General features: G+C 39.7%; 1 protein-coding gene across 2 annotated transcripts in view; it reads right to left on the bottom strand.

Moving 5' to 3' along the window:
- Positions 1–18,671, bottom strand: part of LOC106874950 (DNA-dependent protein kinase catalytic subunit) — a 187,811-nt gene extending 169,140 nt beyond the window's left edge. The window contains exons 1-4 of one of the 2 annotated variants that reach the window (XM_089352834.1): positions 18,401–18,671; positions 6,957–7,027; positions 4,335–4,427; positions 322–396 (exon numbers count right to left, since the gene is read on the bottom strand). In XM_089352834.1, coding sequence (XP_089208960.1) covers positions 322–396; positions 4,335–4,427; positions 6,957–7,027; positions 18,401–18,527 — 366 coding nt within the window. In that variant the 5' untranslated portion in view covers positions 18,528–18,671. The remainder of the gene's footprint in view (positions 1–321; positions 397–4,334; positions 4,428–6,956; positions 7,028–18,400) is intronic. The other variant, XM_089352835.1, reaches the window with a different exon arrangement.
- Between the last annotated feature and the right edge of the window lie 1,661 nt (positions 18,672–20,332).

The following is a 20,332-nucleotide window of genomic DNA, read 5'->3' on the forward strand; positions in this document are numbered from 1 at the left end:
TTTTAAATAGACTTTCGAGCGAGATCGTTGCCAGTGCCCCTGGACTGGCTCCTGTGCAGGTGGCACATAAAATACACCATTTTGAGCGTGGCCATTGCCAGTACCGCCTGACTGGCCTTCGTGCCGGTGACACGTAAAAGCACCCACTACACTCTCTGAGTGGTTGGCGTAAGGAAGGGCATCCAGCTGTGGAAACTCTACCAAATCAGATTGGAGCCTGGTGTAGCCATCTGGTTTCACCAGTTCTCAGTCAAATCGTCCAACCCATGCTAGCATGGAAAGCGGATGTTAAACGATGATGATGATATTAAATTTACTTACATGTATGAGCAAGTCAAGAGCAGTATTTTTCACTTTGGCACTTTTATCTTGGTTGTACTGTAACATACAAATGCCCTGAATAAAATGAAAGTAAATGATTAAAAGAAAAATAAAGAAACAAGATAAAAACCAATGTAAATGGAGAAATTTAAACCTTTTAATTCTTAGGCATGCACATTAAATTGCTGAGGTGCAGGTCATGTTGTCTATGGGAAACAAAAACAAATGTCCCTGCTGCAGAAGCAGTGTCAATGTGAAGACATGTGCAGACTAACACATACACATATATACCTACATGCACATGATATAAAAAAATGTATATATTGTATATTCTGTGTGGAGGCGCAATGGCCCAGTGGTTAGGGCAGCGGACTCGCGGTCATAGGATCACGGTTTCGATTCCCAGACCGGGCGTTGTGAGTGTTTATTGAGCGAAAAACACCTAAAGCTCTACGAGGTTCCAGCAGGGGATGGTGGCGAACCCTGCTGTACTCTTTCACCACAACTTTCTCTCACTCTTACTTCATGTTTCTGTTGTACCTGTAATTCAAAGGGTCAGCCTTGTCACATTGTGTCACGCTGAATATCCCCGAGAACTACGTTAAGGGTACATGTGTCTGTGGAGTGCTCAACCACTCGCACGTTAATTTCATGAGCAGGCTGTTCCATTGATCGGATCGACTGGAACCCTTGACGTCGTAAGCAACGGAGTGCCAACAACAGCAACATTGTATATTCTGTACAATGTAAAAAAATGACATGCTTCTGTTAATTAAATTTCACTCCTATGTCACAGATTAATCCAAGGCTACAGTAGAAAAAGTACCATAGATTGAAACTGAACTCTAAACCAGTTCTTCTCAAACTATCTGATGTGGTGTAGTGGCAGTTTTTTTTTTCCAAAGTGCCAGGGACCAGTAATATTTCTTAGTAATTTATACTGGAAGCAATATATATAATGAATATAATAAAAGTTGACAATTTTTTTATCTTATATTCGTGTGATAAGTAGCTTGCTTACCAACCACATGGTTCTGGGTTCAGTTCCACTGTGTGGCACTTTGGGCAAGTGTCTTCTACTATAGCCTCGGGCCGACCAAAGCCTTGTGAGTGGATTTGGTAGATGGAAACTGAAAGAAGACTGCCGTATATATGTATATGTATATATATGTGTGTGTGTGTTTGTCCCCCCAACATCGCTTGACAACCGATGCTGGTGTGTTTACATCCCCGTAACGTAGTGGTTCGGCAAAAGAGACCGATAGAATAAGTACTAGGCTTACAAAGAATAAGTCCTGGGGTCGATTTGCTCGACTAAAGGCGGTGCTCCAGCATGGCCGCAGTCAAATGACTGAAACAAGTAAAAGAGTAAATAATACAATATTACCTAAGCATTTTATAATGTGTCACCACGTACCGGTAGCTATGGCTTGTGGACTAGTGCCGGTCCTCAGACCACCACTTTGAGTAGCACTGCTTTAAACCATGTGGTAGCGAAGATAACTTTTAATGGTGCAACAGATTTTGGCATAGTCATTTGAACTTGACGGATCCAAAGCTGCTTTGTTTAACATTAATGTTTTTGTGAATGAATGTGTGTGTGTATTTCTGTGTGCATACACATTTGTGTGGTTGTCTTCAGTGCCAAAAAGTACTGTAATCAAAACAGGCTTTATGTGAGCCATGCCAAATCGCTAGTGTCCAAATAGATGCATCCAACTGTCTCATCCTGAACTTCTAACCATTCAAGATTACAAATAAGTTCACTGACATCAATTCACCTTACAGAAGTTCACCACAAGGAAAGTTTACCAAGAAAATATATCCACAATATCGCAATATTAATAGTTAAAAACTATCTCATCAAGAAAGAAACCCCAAAGTAATGGAGATCAAAATGTGCATTTAGGGATTTTATCTTTTGGGTTAAAACACAGTCATCATCATCATCGTTTAACCCTTTTGGTACTGTATTTATTTTGAGAAGCTCTGTTTATTTCAATTATTTTAAATATAACAAAGAATTCAGCTAGTGTTAGGAACATAAATTGTGACTAAAGTTTGGTGGTAGATTTTAATTCAAAACTTATAAAAACAAGACATTTGTACTCAGAGCCAGAGCTAGTTTTAGCCGGGTTGGTAATGAAAGGATTAATGTTCATTTCCCATGGGTTGGATGGTTTCACTGAAAACTGGGGAGCTGCACCAGCTTCCAATCTGATTTGGCAAGGTTTCTACGTCAATACAAGCATGGTATATCACCAAATGTTTCAGTAACCTGTCACTACCTCTGTGAGACCCAGTGCTTTTTATGTATCACTGGGTGCCAGTCAGATGGCACTGGCATTAGCCACGACTATGATTTCACTTGGCTTGACAGGACTTCTCAAGCATAGCATATCACCCAATGTTTGAAAGGTGCTTTTTTTTATGTGCCAGTTATGCGACAGTGGCATCGGCCATTACTATGATCTCACTTGGCTGGCCAGGCCTTCTCAAGCACAGCATATCACCAAAGGTCTCGGTCACCTGTCATTACTTCCATGAAGCCCAACATTTGAAGATCATGCATCAACACCTTGTCCCGTGTCTTCTAGGGTCTACCTCTTCCACAGGTTACCCCCACCGTTAGAGTGCACCACTTCTTCACACAGCTGCCCTCATCAATAAACATCACGTGACCACATCAGTGCAGTTGTTTCACTTGCACACATCTGATGCCTCTTATGCCCAACTTTTCTCTCAGGATGCTTACACTGTCGTCCATGCACACTGACATTACACATCCAGCGAAGCATACTAGCCTAATTTCTTTCAGACCTATGCATGTCCTCAGCGGCCACAGTCCATGTTTGACTGCCATGTAGTATGGCTGTTTACCACCAGGCATCATACAGTCTGCCTTTCACTCTGAGAGAGAGGTCCTTTCTTACTAGCAGAGGTAGGAGCTTTCTGAACTTTGCCTAGCATATTCTTATTCTAGCAGTGATGTTCTTGGAGCATCCACCCCAGCTACTAACCTTGTCATCTAGATAACAGAAGCTATAGACTACTTCTAGTTTTCTCCACTAGCATGTGATGGAATCTATTTTCTGTACATTTTTAGTGTTAATTGTACCTGTTCACACAAAAATTAGTTTCCCTGTTAACCTTCCTCTGATACTGCTGTACCTCTTATGTGTCCATAGCTTACACCAGGTACATCTTATGCAATTTCTACTATGCCTTTACTACAGATTGAGCAGGGCCATCTACCTGAAGGGATTGTGATATGTACTAAATATTAAGGAAAATAAGCTTAATTTTAAATTCACACTTCTTTACAACATAAATCAACACAAAATTCAAATTCACATCACTCAAAACTGTGTTTGAAGTGATGACGGTGAACTTACTGAACGTACCATACAGACATATCTGCACAATATAGATCAATAGTTTAAATATAAATGGTTACGTGCAGGCATGGCTGTGTGGTAAGAAGTTTGCTCCCCAACCATATGGTTTCTGGTTCAGTTCCACTGCATGGCACCTTGGGCATGTGTTTTCTACTATAACCTTGGGTCAACGAAAGCCTTGTGAGTGAATTTTGTAGATAGAAACTGAAAGAAGACTGTTCTGTGTGTATATGTGTGTGTGATGGTCTTGATTCAGTTTCTGTTTACCCATTGCGTGTGTGTGTGCATGACTGTATGTATGTGTCTTAATGTCTGTGTTTGTCCTCCACCACCACTTGACAAACTGCTTTTGGTATGTTTACCTTTACGCTCTCATAACTTAGCAGTTTGGCAAAAGAAACTGATAGAATAAACACCAAGCTTAAAATAAATAAGTACTGGGTTTGGCCCATTTGACTGCAAATTCTTCAAGGTGGTGCTCCAGCACGACTGCAGTCTAATGACTGAAACAAGTAAATGATAAAAGATATGTTTCTATTTACAAACATTTTTTGTGTTTTGTTACAATTTATTTGAATTTAGTAACAAGTAAATATGTATTTATATAAAGCTTACTTTGAGATCAGCAGCATATGGTTGTAGATATTCTCCAAACTTCTGTTGAACATTGATCAACATTGCCAATATGTCATGACGAATTTCAGTAGGCTAATAATGAAAGGTAAATAAAGATAGCAGTTTGTAAGTAATTATAATTTTAGTGATGGAAATAATTTCTTATTAAATTATAATGTTATGAATAACAGAATTGAGACTACACATCAACATGATCCACTACATAATCTTTATGCATTCAGACACATGTAAATACACATATGTATGTATGCACTCACACATAAACAAACATGCAAACAAGGAAATCAAGATGTCTCAACATGGTTACTGGATATGCCAGAAATAGCAGCCATATTTTTCTCAAGTATTGCCTTTGATCGAGATTAGCAGTACCTTTGATCTCAGTTCTGTTTGATCAAGTCTGATTTCAAAAGTTTGCCTTAAACCTATAGGCTCATAAGGACAGGGCTTATTGAGATTTTCAAGCCATTTAAGCTGAGAGTACAAGACTCTTCTGTGGAGGCGCAATGGCCCAGTGGTTAGGGCAGCGGACTCACGGTCATAGGATCGCGGTTTCGATTCCCAGACCGGGCGTTGTGAGTGTTTATTGAGCGAAAACACCTAAGGCTCCACGAGGCTCCGGCAGGGGATGGTGGCGAACCCTGCTGTACTCTTCCACTACAACTTTCTCTCACTCTTTCTTCCTGTTTCTGTTGTACCTGTAATTCAAAGGGCCAGCCTTGTCACACTGTGTCACGCTGAATACCCCCAAGAACTACGTTAAGGGTACACGTGTCTGTGGATTGCTCAGCCACTTGGACGTTAATTTCACGAGCAGGCTGTTCCGTTGATCGGATCAACTGGAACCCTTGACGTCGTAAGCGACGGAGTGCCAACAATAACAACAAGACTCTTCTAACTTGAAAAAGGCATCAGTCTGTTGCATGGTTAGCATAGTTAACCACTGGTACCCATTTTCAGCTGCATGTGACTTGAGCAACTTACAAAGAAGTACCTTGCTCAAGCACACAATATGCTGTCCGTCCAAGAATTGAACCTATGACCTAATGAACTCAAGGCCAACACTCTAACTGCTAGGTCATGTGTCTTCATATGGTTGACTTAGGATTAAACAATAATTGTTTTAAATTTAGGTAGGTCAGCAATTTTGTGGGGACGGGGCTTATTGATATCACTGACTTCTAGTTATTTATTTGTATCTTATGTTATTTTCCTTGGAAGGATGAAAACAAAATTGACCTCAGCAGGATTTGAACTCAGAATGTAAAAAGTTGGAAAAAAAAATATTGCAAGGCATTTTGTCTGACACCCTAAGAATACTGCCAGTCCACTGTCTTTTAGAGCAAAACAATAACAGTAGGAACATTGAACTGTAATGAGGAAAGTAATGCACATCCAATAACAATGAATACATCATCATCATCATTTAACGTCCACTTTCCATGCTAGCATGGGTTGGACGAATTGACTGAGGACTGGCGAACCAGATAGCTGCACCAGGCTCCAATCTGATCTGGCAGAGTTTCTACAGCTAGATGCCCTTCCTAACGCCAACCACTCTGAGAGTGCAGTGGGTGCTTTTATGTGCCACCGGCACGAAGGCCAGTCAGTACTGGTAACGGCCACATTCAAAATGGTGTTCTTTACGTTCCATCAGCACAGGAGCCAGTCCAGCGGCACTAGCTATGACCTCGCTCGAACGTTTTTTCATGTGTCACCGGCACAAGTGCCAGTAAGGCGCCAGGCTGATGAAAATTGACTATATAACAAATGAAGAAATGATTAGATGCCAAAATTTTCAGATTAGTGAGAAAAAGTATGTATGGAAGAATTGCTAAGTTCATCAATCATCATCATCATTTAGTGTCCATTCTCCATGCTGGCATGAGTTAGATGGTTTGACTGGAACTGGAAAGCTGAGAGCTGCACCAGGCTCCAGTTTGTTTTGGTTTGGTTTCTATAGCTGGATGTCCTTCCTAACGCCAGCCACTCCATAGCATGTAGTGGGTGCCTTTTACAAGTCACACAATAATGATTAATTTCCAAAGAGAGTGGACATGGAACAGATTATACCAAGATATTTAATGTGGAGGAAATACTAGTTTCAAATTTTGGTACAAAGCCAGCAATTACAGAGGAGGCGTTAATGTTGATAACATTGACACCAGTACTCAACTGGTACTTATTTAATCAACCCTGAAAGAATCATCATCATGATGATCGTTTAACATCTGCTTTCCATGCTGGCATGGGTTGGATGGTTTGACTGAGAACTGGCAAGCCAGGAGGCTGCACCAGGCTCCAATCTGATTTGGCAAGGTTTCAATAGCTGGATGCTCTTCCTAATGTCAACCGCTCCAAGAGTGTAGTGGGTGCTTTTATGTGCCACCAGCACAGGTGCCAATCAGGCGGCACTGGCATTAGTTGCACTCAAATGGTGCTTTTTATGTGCCAGTTAGGTGGCACTGAACTTAGAACGTAAAGATTGATGAAATGCTGCAAAGTATTTTGTCCAGAGTGCTAACGGTTCTGCAAGCTTGCCACCTTACGTGGAAGAAATATTACAGATAACATGAAGTACAGAACATTAAGATGTTTTACCTGGTTAGCGTTGCTTCTGAGGAATGTGGTAACTCCTATTTCTTTATCAAATAGCAGGGTACATACAGATTCTAGAAGATATAAAATACATTGATTATTAAATCAGTAAAACAGAAAACATGATAAAAATGTGTTTGTTTCTTTCACTCTCTGTACACACACACACATTATCATCATCATTTAACCTTTTGGTATTTAAACCAGCCCTGCTTTATGTTCAAACTGATTAGACCTGACCTCTCAGACTTACCCTACAATGTCATTCTAAAAATAAACAATCATAGGCGTAGGAGTGGTCGTGTGGTAAGTAGCTTGCTTACTAACCACATGGTCCCGGGTTCAGTCAGTATAAAAATGACATATAGTGACAGAAAATGGGATAATATCTTACAGCTGTTTCAGTCCAGAGGTGACATGCCTCATTCTATTTATATAACTCCAGTAGACTGAAGTAATTAATAAATGAAATAGAGGTACAGGGATGATTCTCTAGGCCTCTTCAGAGATTTTATATATATATATATATATATATATATATATATATATATATATATGCAGGAGTGGCTGTGTGGTAAGTAGCTTGCTTACCAACCACATTGTTCCGGGTTCATTCCCACTGCGTGGCACCTTGGGCAAGTGGCTTCTACTATAGCCTCGGGCCGACCAAAGCCTTGTGAGTGGATTTGGTAGACGGAAACTGAAAGAAGCCCGTCATATATATGTATGTGTGTATGTGTTTGTGTGTCTGTGTTTGTTCTCCCCCACCCCCAATATCACTTGATAACCAATGGTGGTGTGTTTATGTCCCCGTAATTTAGCGGTTCAGCAAAAGAGACCAATTGAATAAGTATTAGGCTTCCAAAGAATAGGTTCTGGGGTTGATTTGCTCAACTAAAGGCGGTGCTCCAGCATGTTCACAGTCAAAAGACTGAAACAAGTAAAAGAGTAATCATATCATCAAAATCTCAAGGCCACAAGATAATGTGTGAGAAATTCAAAACAATATGAATGAATAAGCATTATTTTTGATAGGGTACTCTGAATACTAAAGGGTTAATGTCTGTTTTTCATGCTGGCGTGGGTTGGATAGTTTGACAGGAGCTGGCAAGTCAGAAGACTGCACCAAGCCCTGCTGTCTATTTTGGTATGGTTTCTGTGGTTGGATGCCCTTCCTCATGCCAACCACTTTACAGTGTACTGGGTGCTTTTTATGTGGCACCAGCGGTAGTGAGGTCACCAAGTAACTTGCAGGACAAGACCGCTCAACTAGCAGGAGTAGTATTGAGGGACAGAAAAGGTGTCTTGCATTAGGTGAGAAGCATGGCTACCTCAGGTGGGGAGTGGGGGGGGGGGAGAGAAAGAAGATGGTGAAGATGTGATAGGGTTGGGGCAGGGGCTGTACACCCAAGTTACAGGAAGGTGCATATAGTGAAATGGACCAGGGACTGGAGAATGTGAGTGGATAGGTGAGTTCACAAAATTGCAAAAGGAGAGTGGGGGATGGAGGTGAGGGGGAAAGGTAATGAGGGGATATTAGGAAGATATGCTGTGGGGAAGAGATTCAACAGGGACCTATTGTGAGCAGGTAGGAAAACGAGGAAGAATGGAGGGGAATACAGCGGAACTTGAAGAAACAGTGAAGTTTTTTACTATGAAAGGGCTTTCTTTTAATCTAATATCCTAAATGGTATTATTTATAGGTTTATCTATTTTAAGTTGTACCATTAAATGATTTATCTCATATCTCAAAGTTCCAAAGAGAAAAAAAAAGTATATATTACAAATCCTTAATATGTACACACACACACACACACATATATTAACCATACATATGTATAAGTATATATGTGTGCGTGTGTGTCTGTATATATATATATATATATATATATATATATATATATATATATATATATGTGTGTGTGTGTGTGTGTGTGTGTATATATATATATATGTATAGATGTGTGTATATATATATATATATATATATATATATATATATATATATAGTGTGTATGTATATATATATATATATATCCAAGAAAGTTAAGGATAGTGAATCCAACCCAGTAAGGGATAACATCTATCCAATATACTGCTGGAAGAAAACCTAATTATTATTAAAGTGTTTTTTCATTGCATGGCAATTACATTACCAAGTGCAATAAATGGGTGCGGGTAAAAAGTTATTTTACCCTTAATTTATATAGCAATAAGAAAATTGAGGGGATCAGGAGGTGGTATTTATCAACTTGGAGACATTGTATTATGTCAATTTACTTGTTTATTTGTTTACTAAAATGACAATATACAAACACATGTGACATATTATGTCATATCAGTAGGATAATATCTTACAGCTGTTTCAGTCCAGAGGTGACATGCCTCATTATATCTTTATCACGCCAGTAGACTAAAATAATTAATAGATGAAATAGAGGTACATGGATGATTCTCTAAGCCTCTTCAGAGATTTTATATATATATATATATATATATATATGCAGGAGTGGCTGTGTGGTAAGTAGCTTGCCGACCAACCACATGGTTCCGGGTTCATTCCCACTGCGTGGCACCTTGGGCAAGTGTCTTCTACTATAGCCTCAGGCCGACCAAAGCCTTGTGAGTGGATTTGGTAGATGGAAACTGAAAGAAGCCTGTCGTATATATGCATATATATATATATAGTCTGTTTTTAAGGGGTTGGCTTTGAGAGTTGCATTTCCTCGCATTCGGTAAAAATGTGCTTTTTATAGTAATCTGACCTTAGAGTCCCTTATAGCGTGAGGTGTTATTGTATAGTAATGCCCTTATATAAATATAAATATATATATATATGAATGTGTGTGTATGTGTGTCTGTGTTTGTCCCCCACCCCCACCATCGCTTGACAACCGATGCTGGTGTGTTTACGTCCCCATAACTTAGCGGTTCAGCATTAAGAAACTGATAGAATAAGTACTAGGCTTCCAAAGAATAAGTCCTGGGGTCGATTTGCTCGACTAAAGTTATGTCATCACTGATACTAGTCAGATCAACCGCATAAGTGTTACTGAAAACAGAGCAGTATTGTCTCTGCAGTATCTCGCACATGGATTTTGCATCATCATGTAGTGTTGTTGTCATCAACCAGAGAACCAACAGTGGAAACAGTGTCTTTATGTCTTTTTGCAAATGATAAGAACACTTTGGGATTGAGTTTTATTTTCTCAAGGGCCCAATTCTCCTCAGCTGCTCTTTGTTTGTTAATGATGGTCATCATGCTCTTTTGGAGGTTGTGTTTTTTCGAGTGATGCAATGACAGTCGAATGGGTGCATTGCTGCTGGCAGTATTTAAGTTAGTTGATTTTCTTGTTAATTCTTTTTATTTTTCTGATAATTGCTCTTCTTTTTCTAGGGATTCTGCACTTAGATTTGTATACTGATCTTAATGGAGTATGTTTTGCGCATATATTTGTTATAGTATCTACAAAAGTCTACCATGATGCGTTTATGTTGCAGGGGGGGGGGGGCTTTCGAGAAGGCCCAATCAACTTGTGTAAGATCATGATTTGATCGCATCCCAGTCTTTGTTATGAAGATCCATAGTGTCAAATGGATGGGCTGGAGAGATGTCACTGGATTTGATCTTTGGGTGGTGGAATCTCAGATCGCAGAGAACCATGTCATGGTCCGAGAGTAGTGGTATTTTTTCCACTGCAATATTGTGGATAGTGTCAGTGTGGTTACTGAACACTAAGTCGAAGGTGTTTTGTGACACCTTGTTGGTTCAAGAACAAGTTGGGTCAGGAAAAACTCATCCATGAAATCAAGAAGCAATTCGATTGCTTCCTTATCAGGGGTCGAGGTGGGAAAACCTGGTTTCAAGCTGTTTGTGGACCAATCAACACTGGGAAAGTTGAAGTCCCCCATCATTAATGTATTGTCAGCGTTATACTGATGGGTGAAACACTTAATACTGTTGAGACATTCCTTGAAGCATAGTAAAGGAGTTAGGGGTTGTCTATAGAGTCCAACTACTATCAAATTGTTGGTTTTACTACACACATAAGCTGCTTCACAGTAGCCATTGGTAAATACATCCATTGCTTCAGGCAAAAAAGAATCGTGCTGACGTGATCTGCATAAATAGCTGTAAAATTCTTCACTCTCACTTCAGCTTCCAAGTGGAGGTTATTGAGATGGGTCTCTGTGAGGACAAAGAAAGGGATATGGTGTGGATGGTCATTAACTCAGTCTTCAATAAATTGAATCTTCCATTTTTGGGCATTGGTGGAAGGGTTGATGCTTTGTGCATTGAGCAAAAATGTTGAGGTGATAGTGGTGACTTTTGACTGTTTGGGTGATTTGCTTGTTAATGGCAGCAATGTGAGTTTGTGCAATAGGGTGGTGGTGGAGGGTGGCATTGTGTGATGGCTAGAATGTTCTTCTGTAGCTCTTTTGCCAGATTCGTTATGGCTAAAGAAGAGTTCTGTTTGGGGAACTGAAAATATTTATGGTTGTGGGATTTGTATTGGTTAGGGGTACCGTTTATATTTTTATTTGTGCAACGAGCCCCCGGGAGATGGGTAAATGGACTATTATGCCGTAGACATAATCCGTTATGCTGAGAATAGCGGCAGATTTTAGGGTTCTGTTTAACATGAGTGGTTTTTTTAAAAAATTGATTTAGTATTTGGTAGGTCATCAATTGTGGTTGAATTAAGGAGTGCTAAAGGTTGAAGCCGAGTCAGTTGTTCCTATGGTGATTGTTGTCGTTTTTGCTGAGGTGGTCGTTGTTGTTGCTGCCGTGGTGGTTTTTGTTGTTGTTGCTGTTGACCAGTACTTGAAGAGAAAACACGTTGGAGTTTTCCAAAATATCTACTAATTAATTTAAATTTGTTTTGAATCTGCTTCTTGGAGTGATTTCTGAAGAGTTGAATTGTACGTCTGGCTATTAAGTCGCAGCATGATATGTCTATGTTCTCTGTTTGGGCAAGACAGTACCATGAATTTATCAGGTCTATTTCATTCTCAGACCAATTTTGTTTAGATTTTCGTTGTTGAGTAGTCATCTTAGAGGGGTTTTTTTGTGTTTTTTCCCCCTTTTTAATATATTTGTTTGTTAATTATTGATTTACTTCTTGTGTAAGTGTTTAATTGTGTAGAAACGAATGCTACAATAGTGAAGAATTAGTGTAGATTATATTTGTATTTGACATAAATATTTATGGATGCTTGCAGATAAAATATGTGTATGATATGTGTTTGATAGTGCAGAACATTTTGCTTTGATGAGGAAATTTGTAGTTCGAAAGTTAAGGATGCTTGACAGACAGACAGACATACATACACACACACACACACACAAACATACATATATATATATTTACACACACACAAAGGGGTGCTGAAAAGTTCGTGGCTTTAAGGGTATTGTGAAAGACCTAACCTTTCGAGTTCTTTTACAGGGCTTAGAAAAACTGAAGGACTGCTGCGATAAGTGTGTGAATCTTAGAGGGGAATATGTTAAATAAAATCATAATTAAACTGATCCTGTATTTTCTTTTACCCAAAGCCAGGAACTTTTCAGCACTCCCTCATATATATGTACTCAGCTGTACATAGTGTTTGCTGAACTCATTTTAAACTCACTTTATTTACCGTACCTTTACAGTTTCCATCTACCCAATTTCCCTCATCAGAGATCAGTCCAAGACCATAGATGGATGATGAAATAAGAATAGGTGAGAAGGGCAACAGAGGTGGTTCAATGAGGATGGGGTGGGAAGAGAATGAGCGAGAGAGAGAACAAGCTGGCAGCAAAGCAGGGCATAGTTAGTGTGCAGCCTCCTATGTATCCACAGATGAGGAGAGTAGTGATAAGGAGGGTACTATTTGTAGAAGTGGTGGGAGATAAGAGATAGAGGGGGAGACCCACTTTGGTCATGAATGACCATGGGATTGCACCTAGAAAGTTACCCTCCCAGGCACAAGTCCAGGCAAGGTTGTTTATGGAAGGCCAGCAGTCGCTCATGCATACCGGTCTCCCCTCTCCACGCCACCGATGTTATTCAAGGGAAAGATAAAGGCTGATACAGCTTGGCACCAGTGATGTCGCAACTCATTTCTACAGCTGAGTGAACTGGAACAACGTGAAATAAAGTGTCTTGCTCAAGAACACAACACGTAGCTCAGTCCGGGAATTGAACTCACAACTTCACGATCGTAAGCTCGATGCTCTAACCACTGAGCCATGCGCCTTCACAGAGATAGAGAACTATTAGTAATAACAAGAGAGGTGAGAGAAGGGAAAGGGTGAGCAAAGAAATAGGTAGATGGGAGGGGGCAAAAACATAGGCTTGGCAGGGTACAAAATACTGCAGCTTCTAAACACTAGCCCCATGTCAGGGTATGTTTTGTTGATGATTAGGTCTTCTGCAGTATTGAATATCATCAATCAGTATGGTCTTTTGTTATCTGATATACAAATGTAAGGCACATCATCTTCAGATTAGCCTTCACCACATCCCAATCTTCCTTGGTCTCCCTCTTCTACAGGTTCCATTAACTTGGAATGCTCATTATTATCTTATACAGCAGTTCATGCACATCACATGCCCAACCTTCTCTCTTGTACACAACACCTGATTCCTCTTATACCCAGTATTTCTTTCAGCTTGTTTCTACTCTGGTGTTCATGAACACTAAACATTATCACTGTAGCATGTTAGCCTCATTTCTTTTTAGTCTTTCGAAGTCTTCTGTCTTTCAAGTTCACATCTTACTACCATGCAGCTTCATGGTTGTAGAAGAAACATTATACAATTTACCTTTGAATCTAAGGAAAAATATCTTTGTTGCCAGTAGCAGTAACTTCTTGAACTTTTTACAATGTGCTTATCTTGGTTATTATACTTTCCTGTTTACTTTATGTCATCTATATCAGCGCTACTCAAAGTGGTGGTCTGTGTACTGGTGCCGGTACACAGCGAGTTTCCAGAAAAGAAAGAAACATTATAAAATGCTTATGTAATATTGTATTATTTGTTTACAAAATAAATACAAGATAAAAAAAAATTGTCAACTTTTATTATATTCATTATTCCTAGGGCTAAACGGCAGTAGTGTATTCCCTTATTGGGATTGTCACATTAAGTTGACAATATACTACAACTTTGCTGAGGTGGTGAGGCAAGACCTTCGTACATTGGGCCTCACCGAGGCGATGACTACTGACCGAGACCTTTGGAAATGTGCTGTGCGTGAGAAGACCCGGCAAGCCAAGTAAGATCGTTGCCAGTGCCCCTGGACTGGCTCTTGTGCGGGTGGCACATGAGATGCACCATTTTGAGCGTGGCCGTTGCCAGTACCGCCTGACTGGCTCCCGTAGGATTTTCGAGTGAGATCGTTGCCAGTGCCCCTGGACTGGCTTGTGCGGGTGGCACATAAAAGACACCATTTCGAGCGTGGCCGTTTTCGTGTGGGTGACACGTAAAAGCACCCACTACACTCTCTGAGTGGTTGGCGTTAGGAAGGGCATCCAGCTGTAGAAACTCTGCCAAATTAGATTGGAGCCTGGTGTTGCCATCCGGTTTCACCAGTCCTCAGTCAAATCGTCCAACCCATGCTAGCATGGAAAGCGGACGTTAAACGATGATGATGATATATATATATATGTATGTATGTATATATATATATGTATGTGTGTTTGTTCCCCCAGCATCGCTTGACAACCGATGCTGGTGTGTTTACGTCTCCGGCAAAAGAGACCGATAGAATAAGTACTAGGCTTACAAAGAATAAGTCCTGGGGTCGATTTGCTCGACTAAAGGCGGTGCTCCAGCATGGCCGCAATCAAATGACCGAAACAAGTAAAAGTGTATAGAATAATTGTGCTGTGCTGTGTGAACGTCATAGCCTGGTTCAACAGTCTGCCTCTATAATTTTCTCTCTTTAAAACATCTCCTTTGCCTTTGTAGCAGTTACAATGATATTGCTATGTTGGACAGTGGGATGATTAACTGTTCAGGAGACTATCAAGTATTCTACCTCACCAGATATTATGAGTGTCTTTCTTGTTTCTAAGCAAGTTAATATTTGCCCATGACTGGACATGTTTTCATAGAAGACTGGAAACAAATGACACTGCTTCTATGATGGTGGCACTCATTTACAACTATCATGCAACTTCAAGACAAGGAGGTGCAATCACACACGCACACATATCTGATGAGTTTCATTCAATTTCTGTATCTCAAATCCACTTACAAGACTTTGATCAGTCAGGGGGTTATAATAGAAGACACTTGCTCCAGGTGCAGTGCAGTAGGACTGAACCTAAGACAATGTGATTGGGAAGTGAACTTCTTAACCATACAACTATGTTTGTGCTCATGATGTACAAAAAAACAAAAATTCTGTGCAATCAACAGACCATGAAGCAAATTTCCATCAGGAGACTCCTCCCCCTTTTATTTTTGTTATAAATGATGGAGTGCAAATCAACTGCAAGAAAAGCTCTATAGGAGGAATCAGACATAGTACCTAAAAGTGAAGGCTGTGCTGGTAAGAGCATGTGATGTATAAGGAGGATGTCAGTTGTATAAAGATCTGCTGAGCATTTGAAGTAGATGGCAGTAGTGGATGAGGTAGACCTAAGAAGATATTGGATGAAATGGCAAAGATTGATCTTAAGAAGTTAAATGTCATGAAAGAAAAAGAGCTAAAAGAATTATCAGTGGCCTCATATGATGTTGGAATAAAAAAAAAACCTACTCTCTGGTGCAAGCATGGTTAAGTGATCATTGAAATAGTGGTGGTGAGAAAGGTTATGCTATATAAAATATCTACATTTGATCTTTCACCCATTATATTCTACTTAAGTCTCCACCTATGATTCACCTGGTTATCTTCTCCTTTAACACTCACCTGCTCTCACATTCACTGTACCACAATACCTTGGTAAAGAGGTATAGCATCAGATCTGTCCATATTTAGTCCCCTTGCCACTATCTTTCTTTCCTGCACCACTTTCTCTTTCTCATGTCACTCTTCATTGACTCATACCACTCACATTTAACAGCATACATCTCTACAGTTATCTATCACTCACGAATATAAAAAATGGAATAACAATATCTCTATTGTTATTCCATCTTACCATTCATGTTGGTATTCTATTTTGTTCAACTAACAGACAACAAGCAGTCATCAATATCTGCCCACCACTATTCTTTCCCCTACCATCTCATTCTTATCACTATTTCCTCCATCACACTCATACACTCTCTTCATTCACCCTCTTGATATTCACTTTTCTTCTGTTTACTCCCTTGATCAAGCTTACCTTAAATGAATGAATATAACACAGAACACTTTAGTCTTAGAGGATGAAGTGATCTCTTTAGTGTTGATGATACAATAAAATGCACTCAGAATACTTTAAGTGGTTATTGATCTATTGCAGACATGAAAGTGCAGGGATGATTCTTTAGTCTGGTTAGAGTCATAATCTCTCCAGTACTGGTGCCATGATAAAATAGTACACCCAGTTATATGGTTTGTGTTGGGAAGGGCATCCAGTTGTAGAAACCATATGAAAAATAAAGCTTATGAGCAACAAGTGGGCCTTTAAATCATCTGGGAGAGCAGTACCTCCAAATAAGTGACACAAACTGGTGATGACTCATCCAACCCATGACGAAAGGAAACACAAGCTAGGTGAACAGTATATGTGATTTCAACCACAGGCACTTCCATCCAACCCATGCCAGCATGATGGAAAGTAGTTGTAAAACAATGATATATATATATATATATATATATATATATATATCATCGTCGTCGTCATCATCATTTAGCATCCATTTTCCATGCTGACATGGGCTGGACAAGAGCTGGCGAGCCAGATGACTGCACCAAGCTCTACTGCTTTGCTGTCATGGTTTCTGTGGCTGGATGTCCTTCCTAACACTTTACAAAATGTAGTAGCTGCTTTGTATGTGGCATTAGCATTAGCAAAGTCACCAAGTAGCTGAAATTCACTCAACTGTAATGTAAAAGGAGGAAACTTTTAATCAACCTAGTACAGTGTATTTACGAAAAATACACAAAAGCAATGACATCTATTGGCAAATAAAAACTAGACCCCAGGTAAAATAGTAGCGGTCTGCATCGGCAAAATATCATTTAATAAAGTCTGCATCCACACATGCGATCTTACCCAATGTACTAACTTCACTAAATGATTGTGACTGAATCAACAGGCCTTAATTTGATAGTCAAACTTTATCAAAGTTGAATCTAAATTTGATTTTTATTGAACTACTTCTATATTGGTACATAGTTATTATCTATTTTGAATATTGTCTTGGAACTAAGTACTTTACTCAATAAAACTCTTGGCACTTTCTTACAACACGGGTACTTGTAACTTACTTTTATTATTGAATACTTCCGTCCTCAGTATTTTCTTTCATCGTGTTGCAAGAATAAGTCCTCACATTTTCCTTAAATCACAACTTACCGTTTTAGAAAGATGATATCTAACGCTACATTGAATAACTCAGGGTTAGATATTTAACGTTTGCAGAAGGTCAAAACAAAACAAAAAACGAGATGGTCATAGCTGTAGCGGTTTGTATTGTAAGTCGATTCAGATTTGATCTGCAGGGAAACAACTCCCTCCGCTTCATCACAGACATGGATGGATTTTCCGTTTTTCTTCAGAAATGCTGTATTGATATTTCCTTTATAGACATCATCCAATTATTATGTAAACTTTAAAAAAAAAGTTTTAATTTAATTTATTGGTTAATACTTCCGTTAGTTACGAAGAGATGATCTAACATCAGAGTACTTACCGATATTCTTTCTAAGAGTAATTGTTAAGAAATATCTGATTATATTTTGTCTATTTTTTAAATGTGCTAATAGTGAAGTATGATTTTTTAAAGATTTCCCTACATTATTGATTATACCCTCAATACTTTAACTGTTAAATAATCATTGTTTCTGGCAATTACCAAGAACATATTAAGTTTCACTATCAGTTTAATTTAAAGGTTAAAGCCTGACACGTAGTAATTTAAGCACCAAATTGCTAATAGACACCGCTTACCAAAAAAATCATCGCAGATAGCGCACTTAAATTAATGATTTGACAATATCCCCAGACTTAGTTCCATACATTGTAAATCTGTGCATGTAGTATTAACAATGTTAGTGTACTTCGTCATTTCGACACTACGAACAAGGAAGTAAACGTAAACAAAGAAAAAGTTTCCAAATCTTCACATTGTAACTTATTTATTGATAGTAATGCTTATTCAACATCCTATATAGCTAGCAGGTGAAGAATAACTAAATTTACTTAAGCTAAACATTATAAACTAGATCGAAACATATAATGCAGCAATTGTCAGCAAGCAAAATAAATGTGAAAAATTAAGTATTTTAAAGTTTACCAATATTTTTAACTGTCAACTGATTGGGACAGATGAGAGCAATATCTTCGACAATCTGTTTTCGATCATCTTTTCCATTCCATAAATCATTTAGACACTGTTCGATGCGTTTTATTTCACGCGCCATTTAGTTAAAAACAATTCTCAGGTCGACTGCGATTCTGCCAAGGGAGATCACTTCATTTAGCTGGCAAAAGCCGGCTGGTTGTTGTATGACTTTTATAAGCTTTTTTCGATTAACGGTTCTCAAAAACGTAACTGAAAATAAAATATAAAATGCTTTTCTTTCGTTTTTCATCTCTACGCTCCGTTTTATGTTTTGTATACTTGCATTGTTACATCCCACATTCTTTTAGTCTATAACACAATAATGTCACTTTAGTAAGTCTGGTAGTAATGAAAAATATCCTATTTTATATGGACAGAAATAAGAATGAATAATTTATTATTCATGTGGTAAGCTACGAAAGTCTTACATTCTCTTGATTTCCTGATGGTCCCAGCAAACCAAATGGAAAAGAGGAGGGTGATGCGCTAAAACATTCACTCTGACGTACGGGGTTCGCACTTGCAGATAGCCATCTCCGCCTCCTTAGCGGTGAGCAGAAATATGGTCGGGGGGCTGAGAACGCCGGTGGATTCCATTTCCACAGGCTCAACCATAAACCTGTCAGAGAGCTTTGACTGATACTTTGACAGTTTGTTTTACTCAACTTGACGAGCAGCGGAGCCTGGGCTAGTAGGATACATCAAGTTGTCGATGGAAAAGATGTCACTGCATGTAACACCCCAGATGTTACGAAACGGGAAAATTGTCATACCGTCAGGCCTTTTACCATCACCTCGGTTTAACCCCCACTGGCTCGAGCTGGGAAGGGAAGCCTGCAGCGTCTAGGCCATGCTTTATGATTTATGATCTTGTTAAGGGTGGCATGGCGTGGAAAGTAGCCAGTAGTGTGATGGCATGACAATAGGTGCATGCTGAAAGAATCCACAGGGGAGCCACAGCGGCATTCGTGAAGCATACAGATCTAGAGGCCAAACCCCAGGGAAATGCCAGTCGCGATTGCTGACACCATATTGAGTAAGTCTCTGCTGTGAGGCATGGAGGCTAAGTGGAAACATGCCAGACAGTGCTAGTCAAGTCGGCGTCCTATCTCGTCCAAGATGATGCTACACTGGACGTCCACAGAGGGGAGGGGGGTTGGACATCAGCAGGGTGCAAGCCGAGCTGGCTTCATGTTGTGTAGTCCACCACGCACTCCCCAGTCACAGTAGGTTCAGTTGTGTTATGGAGAACTCTGTTGATGAGGACACGGCAAGAGGTCAGCGACGAGAGAAAAACCGGCAGAACTAGTGAAACCGGAGATCGAAGGCCGGGGCCACCGTATCTAACGGGTGAGGTGGCCTGTTGGATAAAGGCGTCGAGATCTGTGAGGCGAGATACGTGGCTGTGCCAAGGGGGATTGTGGAGGGTATACGATAACTTCGGCATGGCGAAGTAGTTCCTTAACAGGAACAGTACTGGGTGGACGTTGATTACATTCAGTTTGTTCGTCAATCTTTCAAGCTAGCGAAGCTTAGCCTTGAGTTGGGAGTGAATGGCAGACAGGAGAATTGTCGAACAGAAGATAAGGATGTCGTCTTTCGAGATAACCTGTACCTGGTGAAGTGGTGAACGTATATCTGAGATGGAGACTGCGAAGCCTTCATGACCACTGACTTCGTTCTATTCTTTCACTTCTTTTAGTCATTGAACTCTTGCCATGCTGGTGCACCGTCTTGAAAGAGTTCAGTTAAACAATCGCCCTAATACTATTGTTCTTTTTTAAAGTTTGGCACTAACTCTTTCGCAATATTGTTAACAAAGGAGCGCATTATAAATAAACTTACGGAACAATCACCCAGATGCCTGCATGTAGCTAAACATAC

The sequence above is a fragment of the Octopus bimaculoides genome, chromosome 5 (genome assembly GCF_046866305.1).
Source record: "Octopus bimaculoides isolate indiv1 chromosome 5, ASM4686630v1, whole genome shotgun sequence".
Lineage (NCBI taxonomy): Eukaryota > Metazoa > Mollusca > Cephalopoda > Octopoda > Octopodidae > Octopus > Octopus bimaculoides.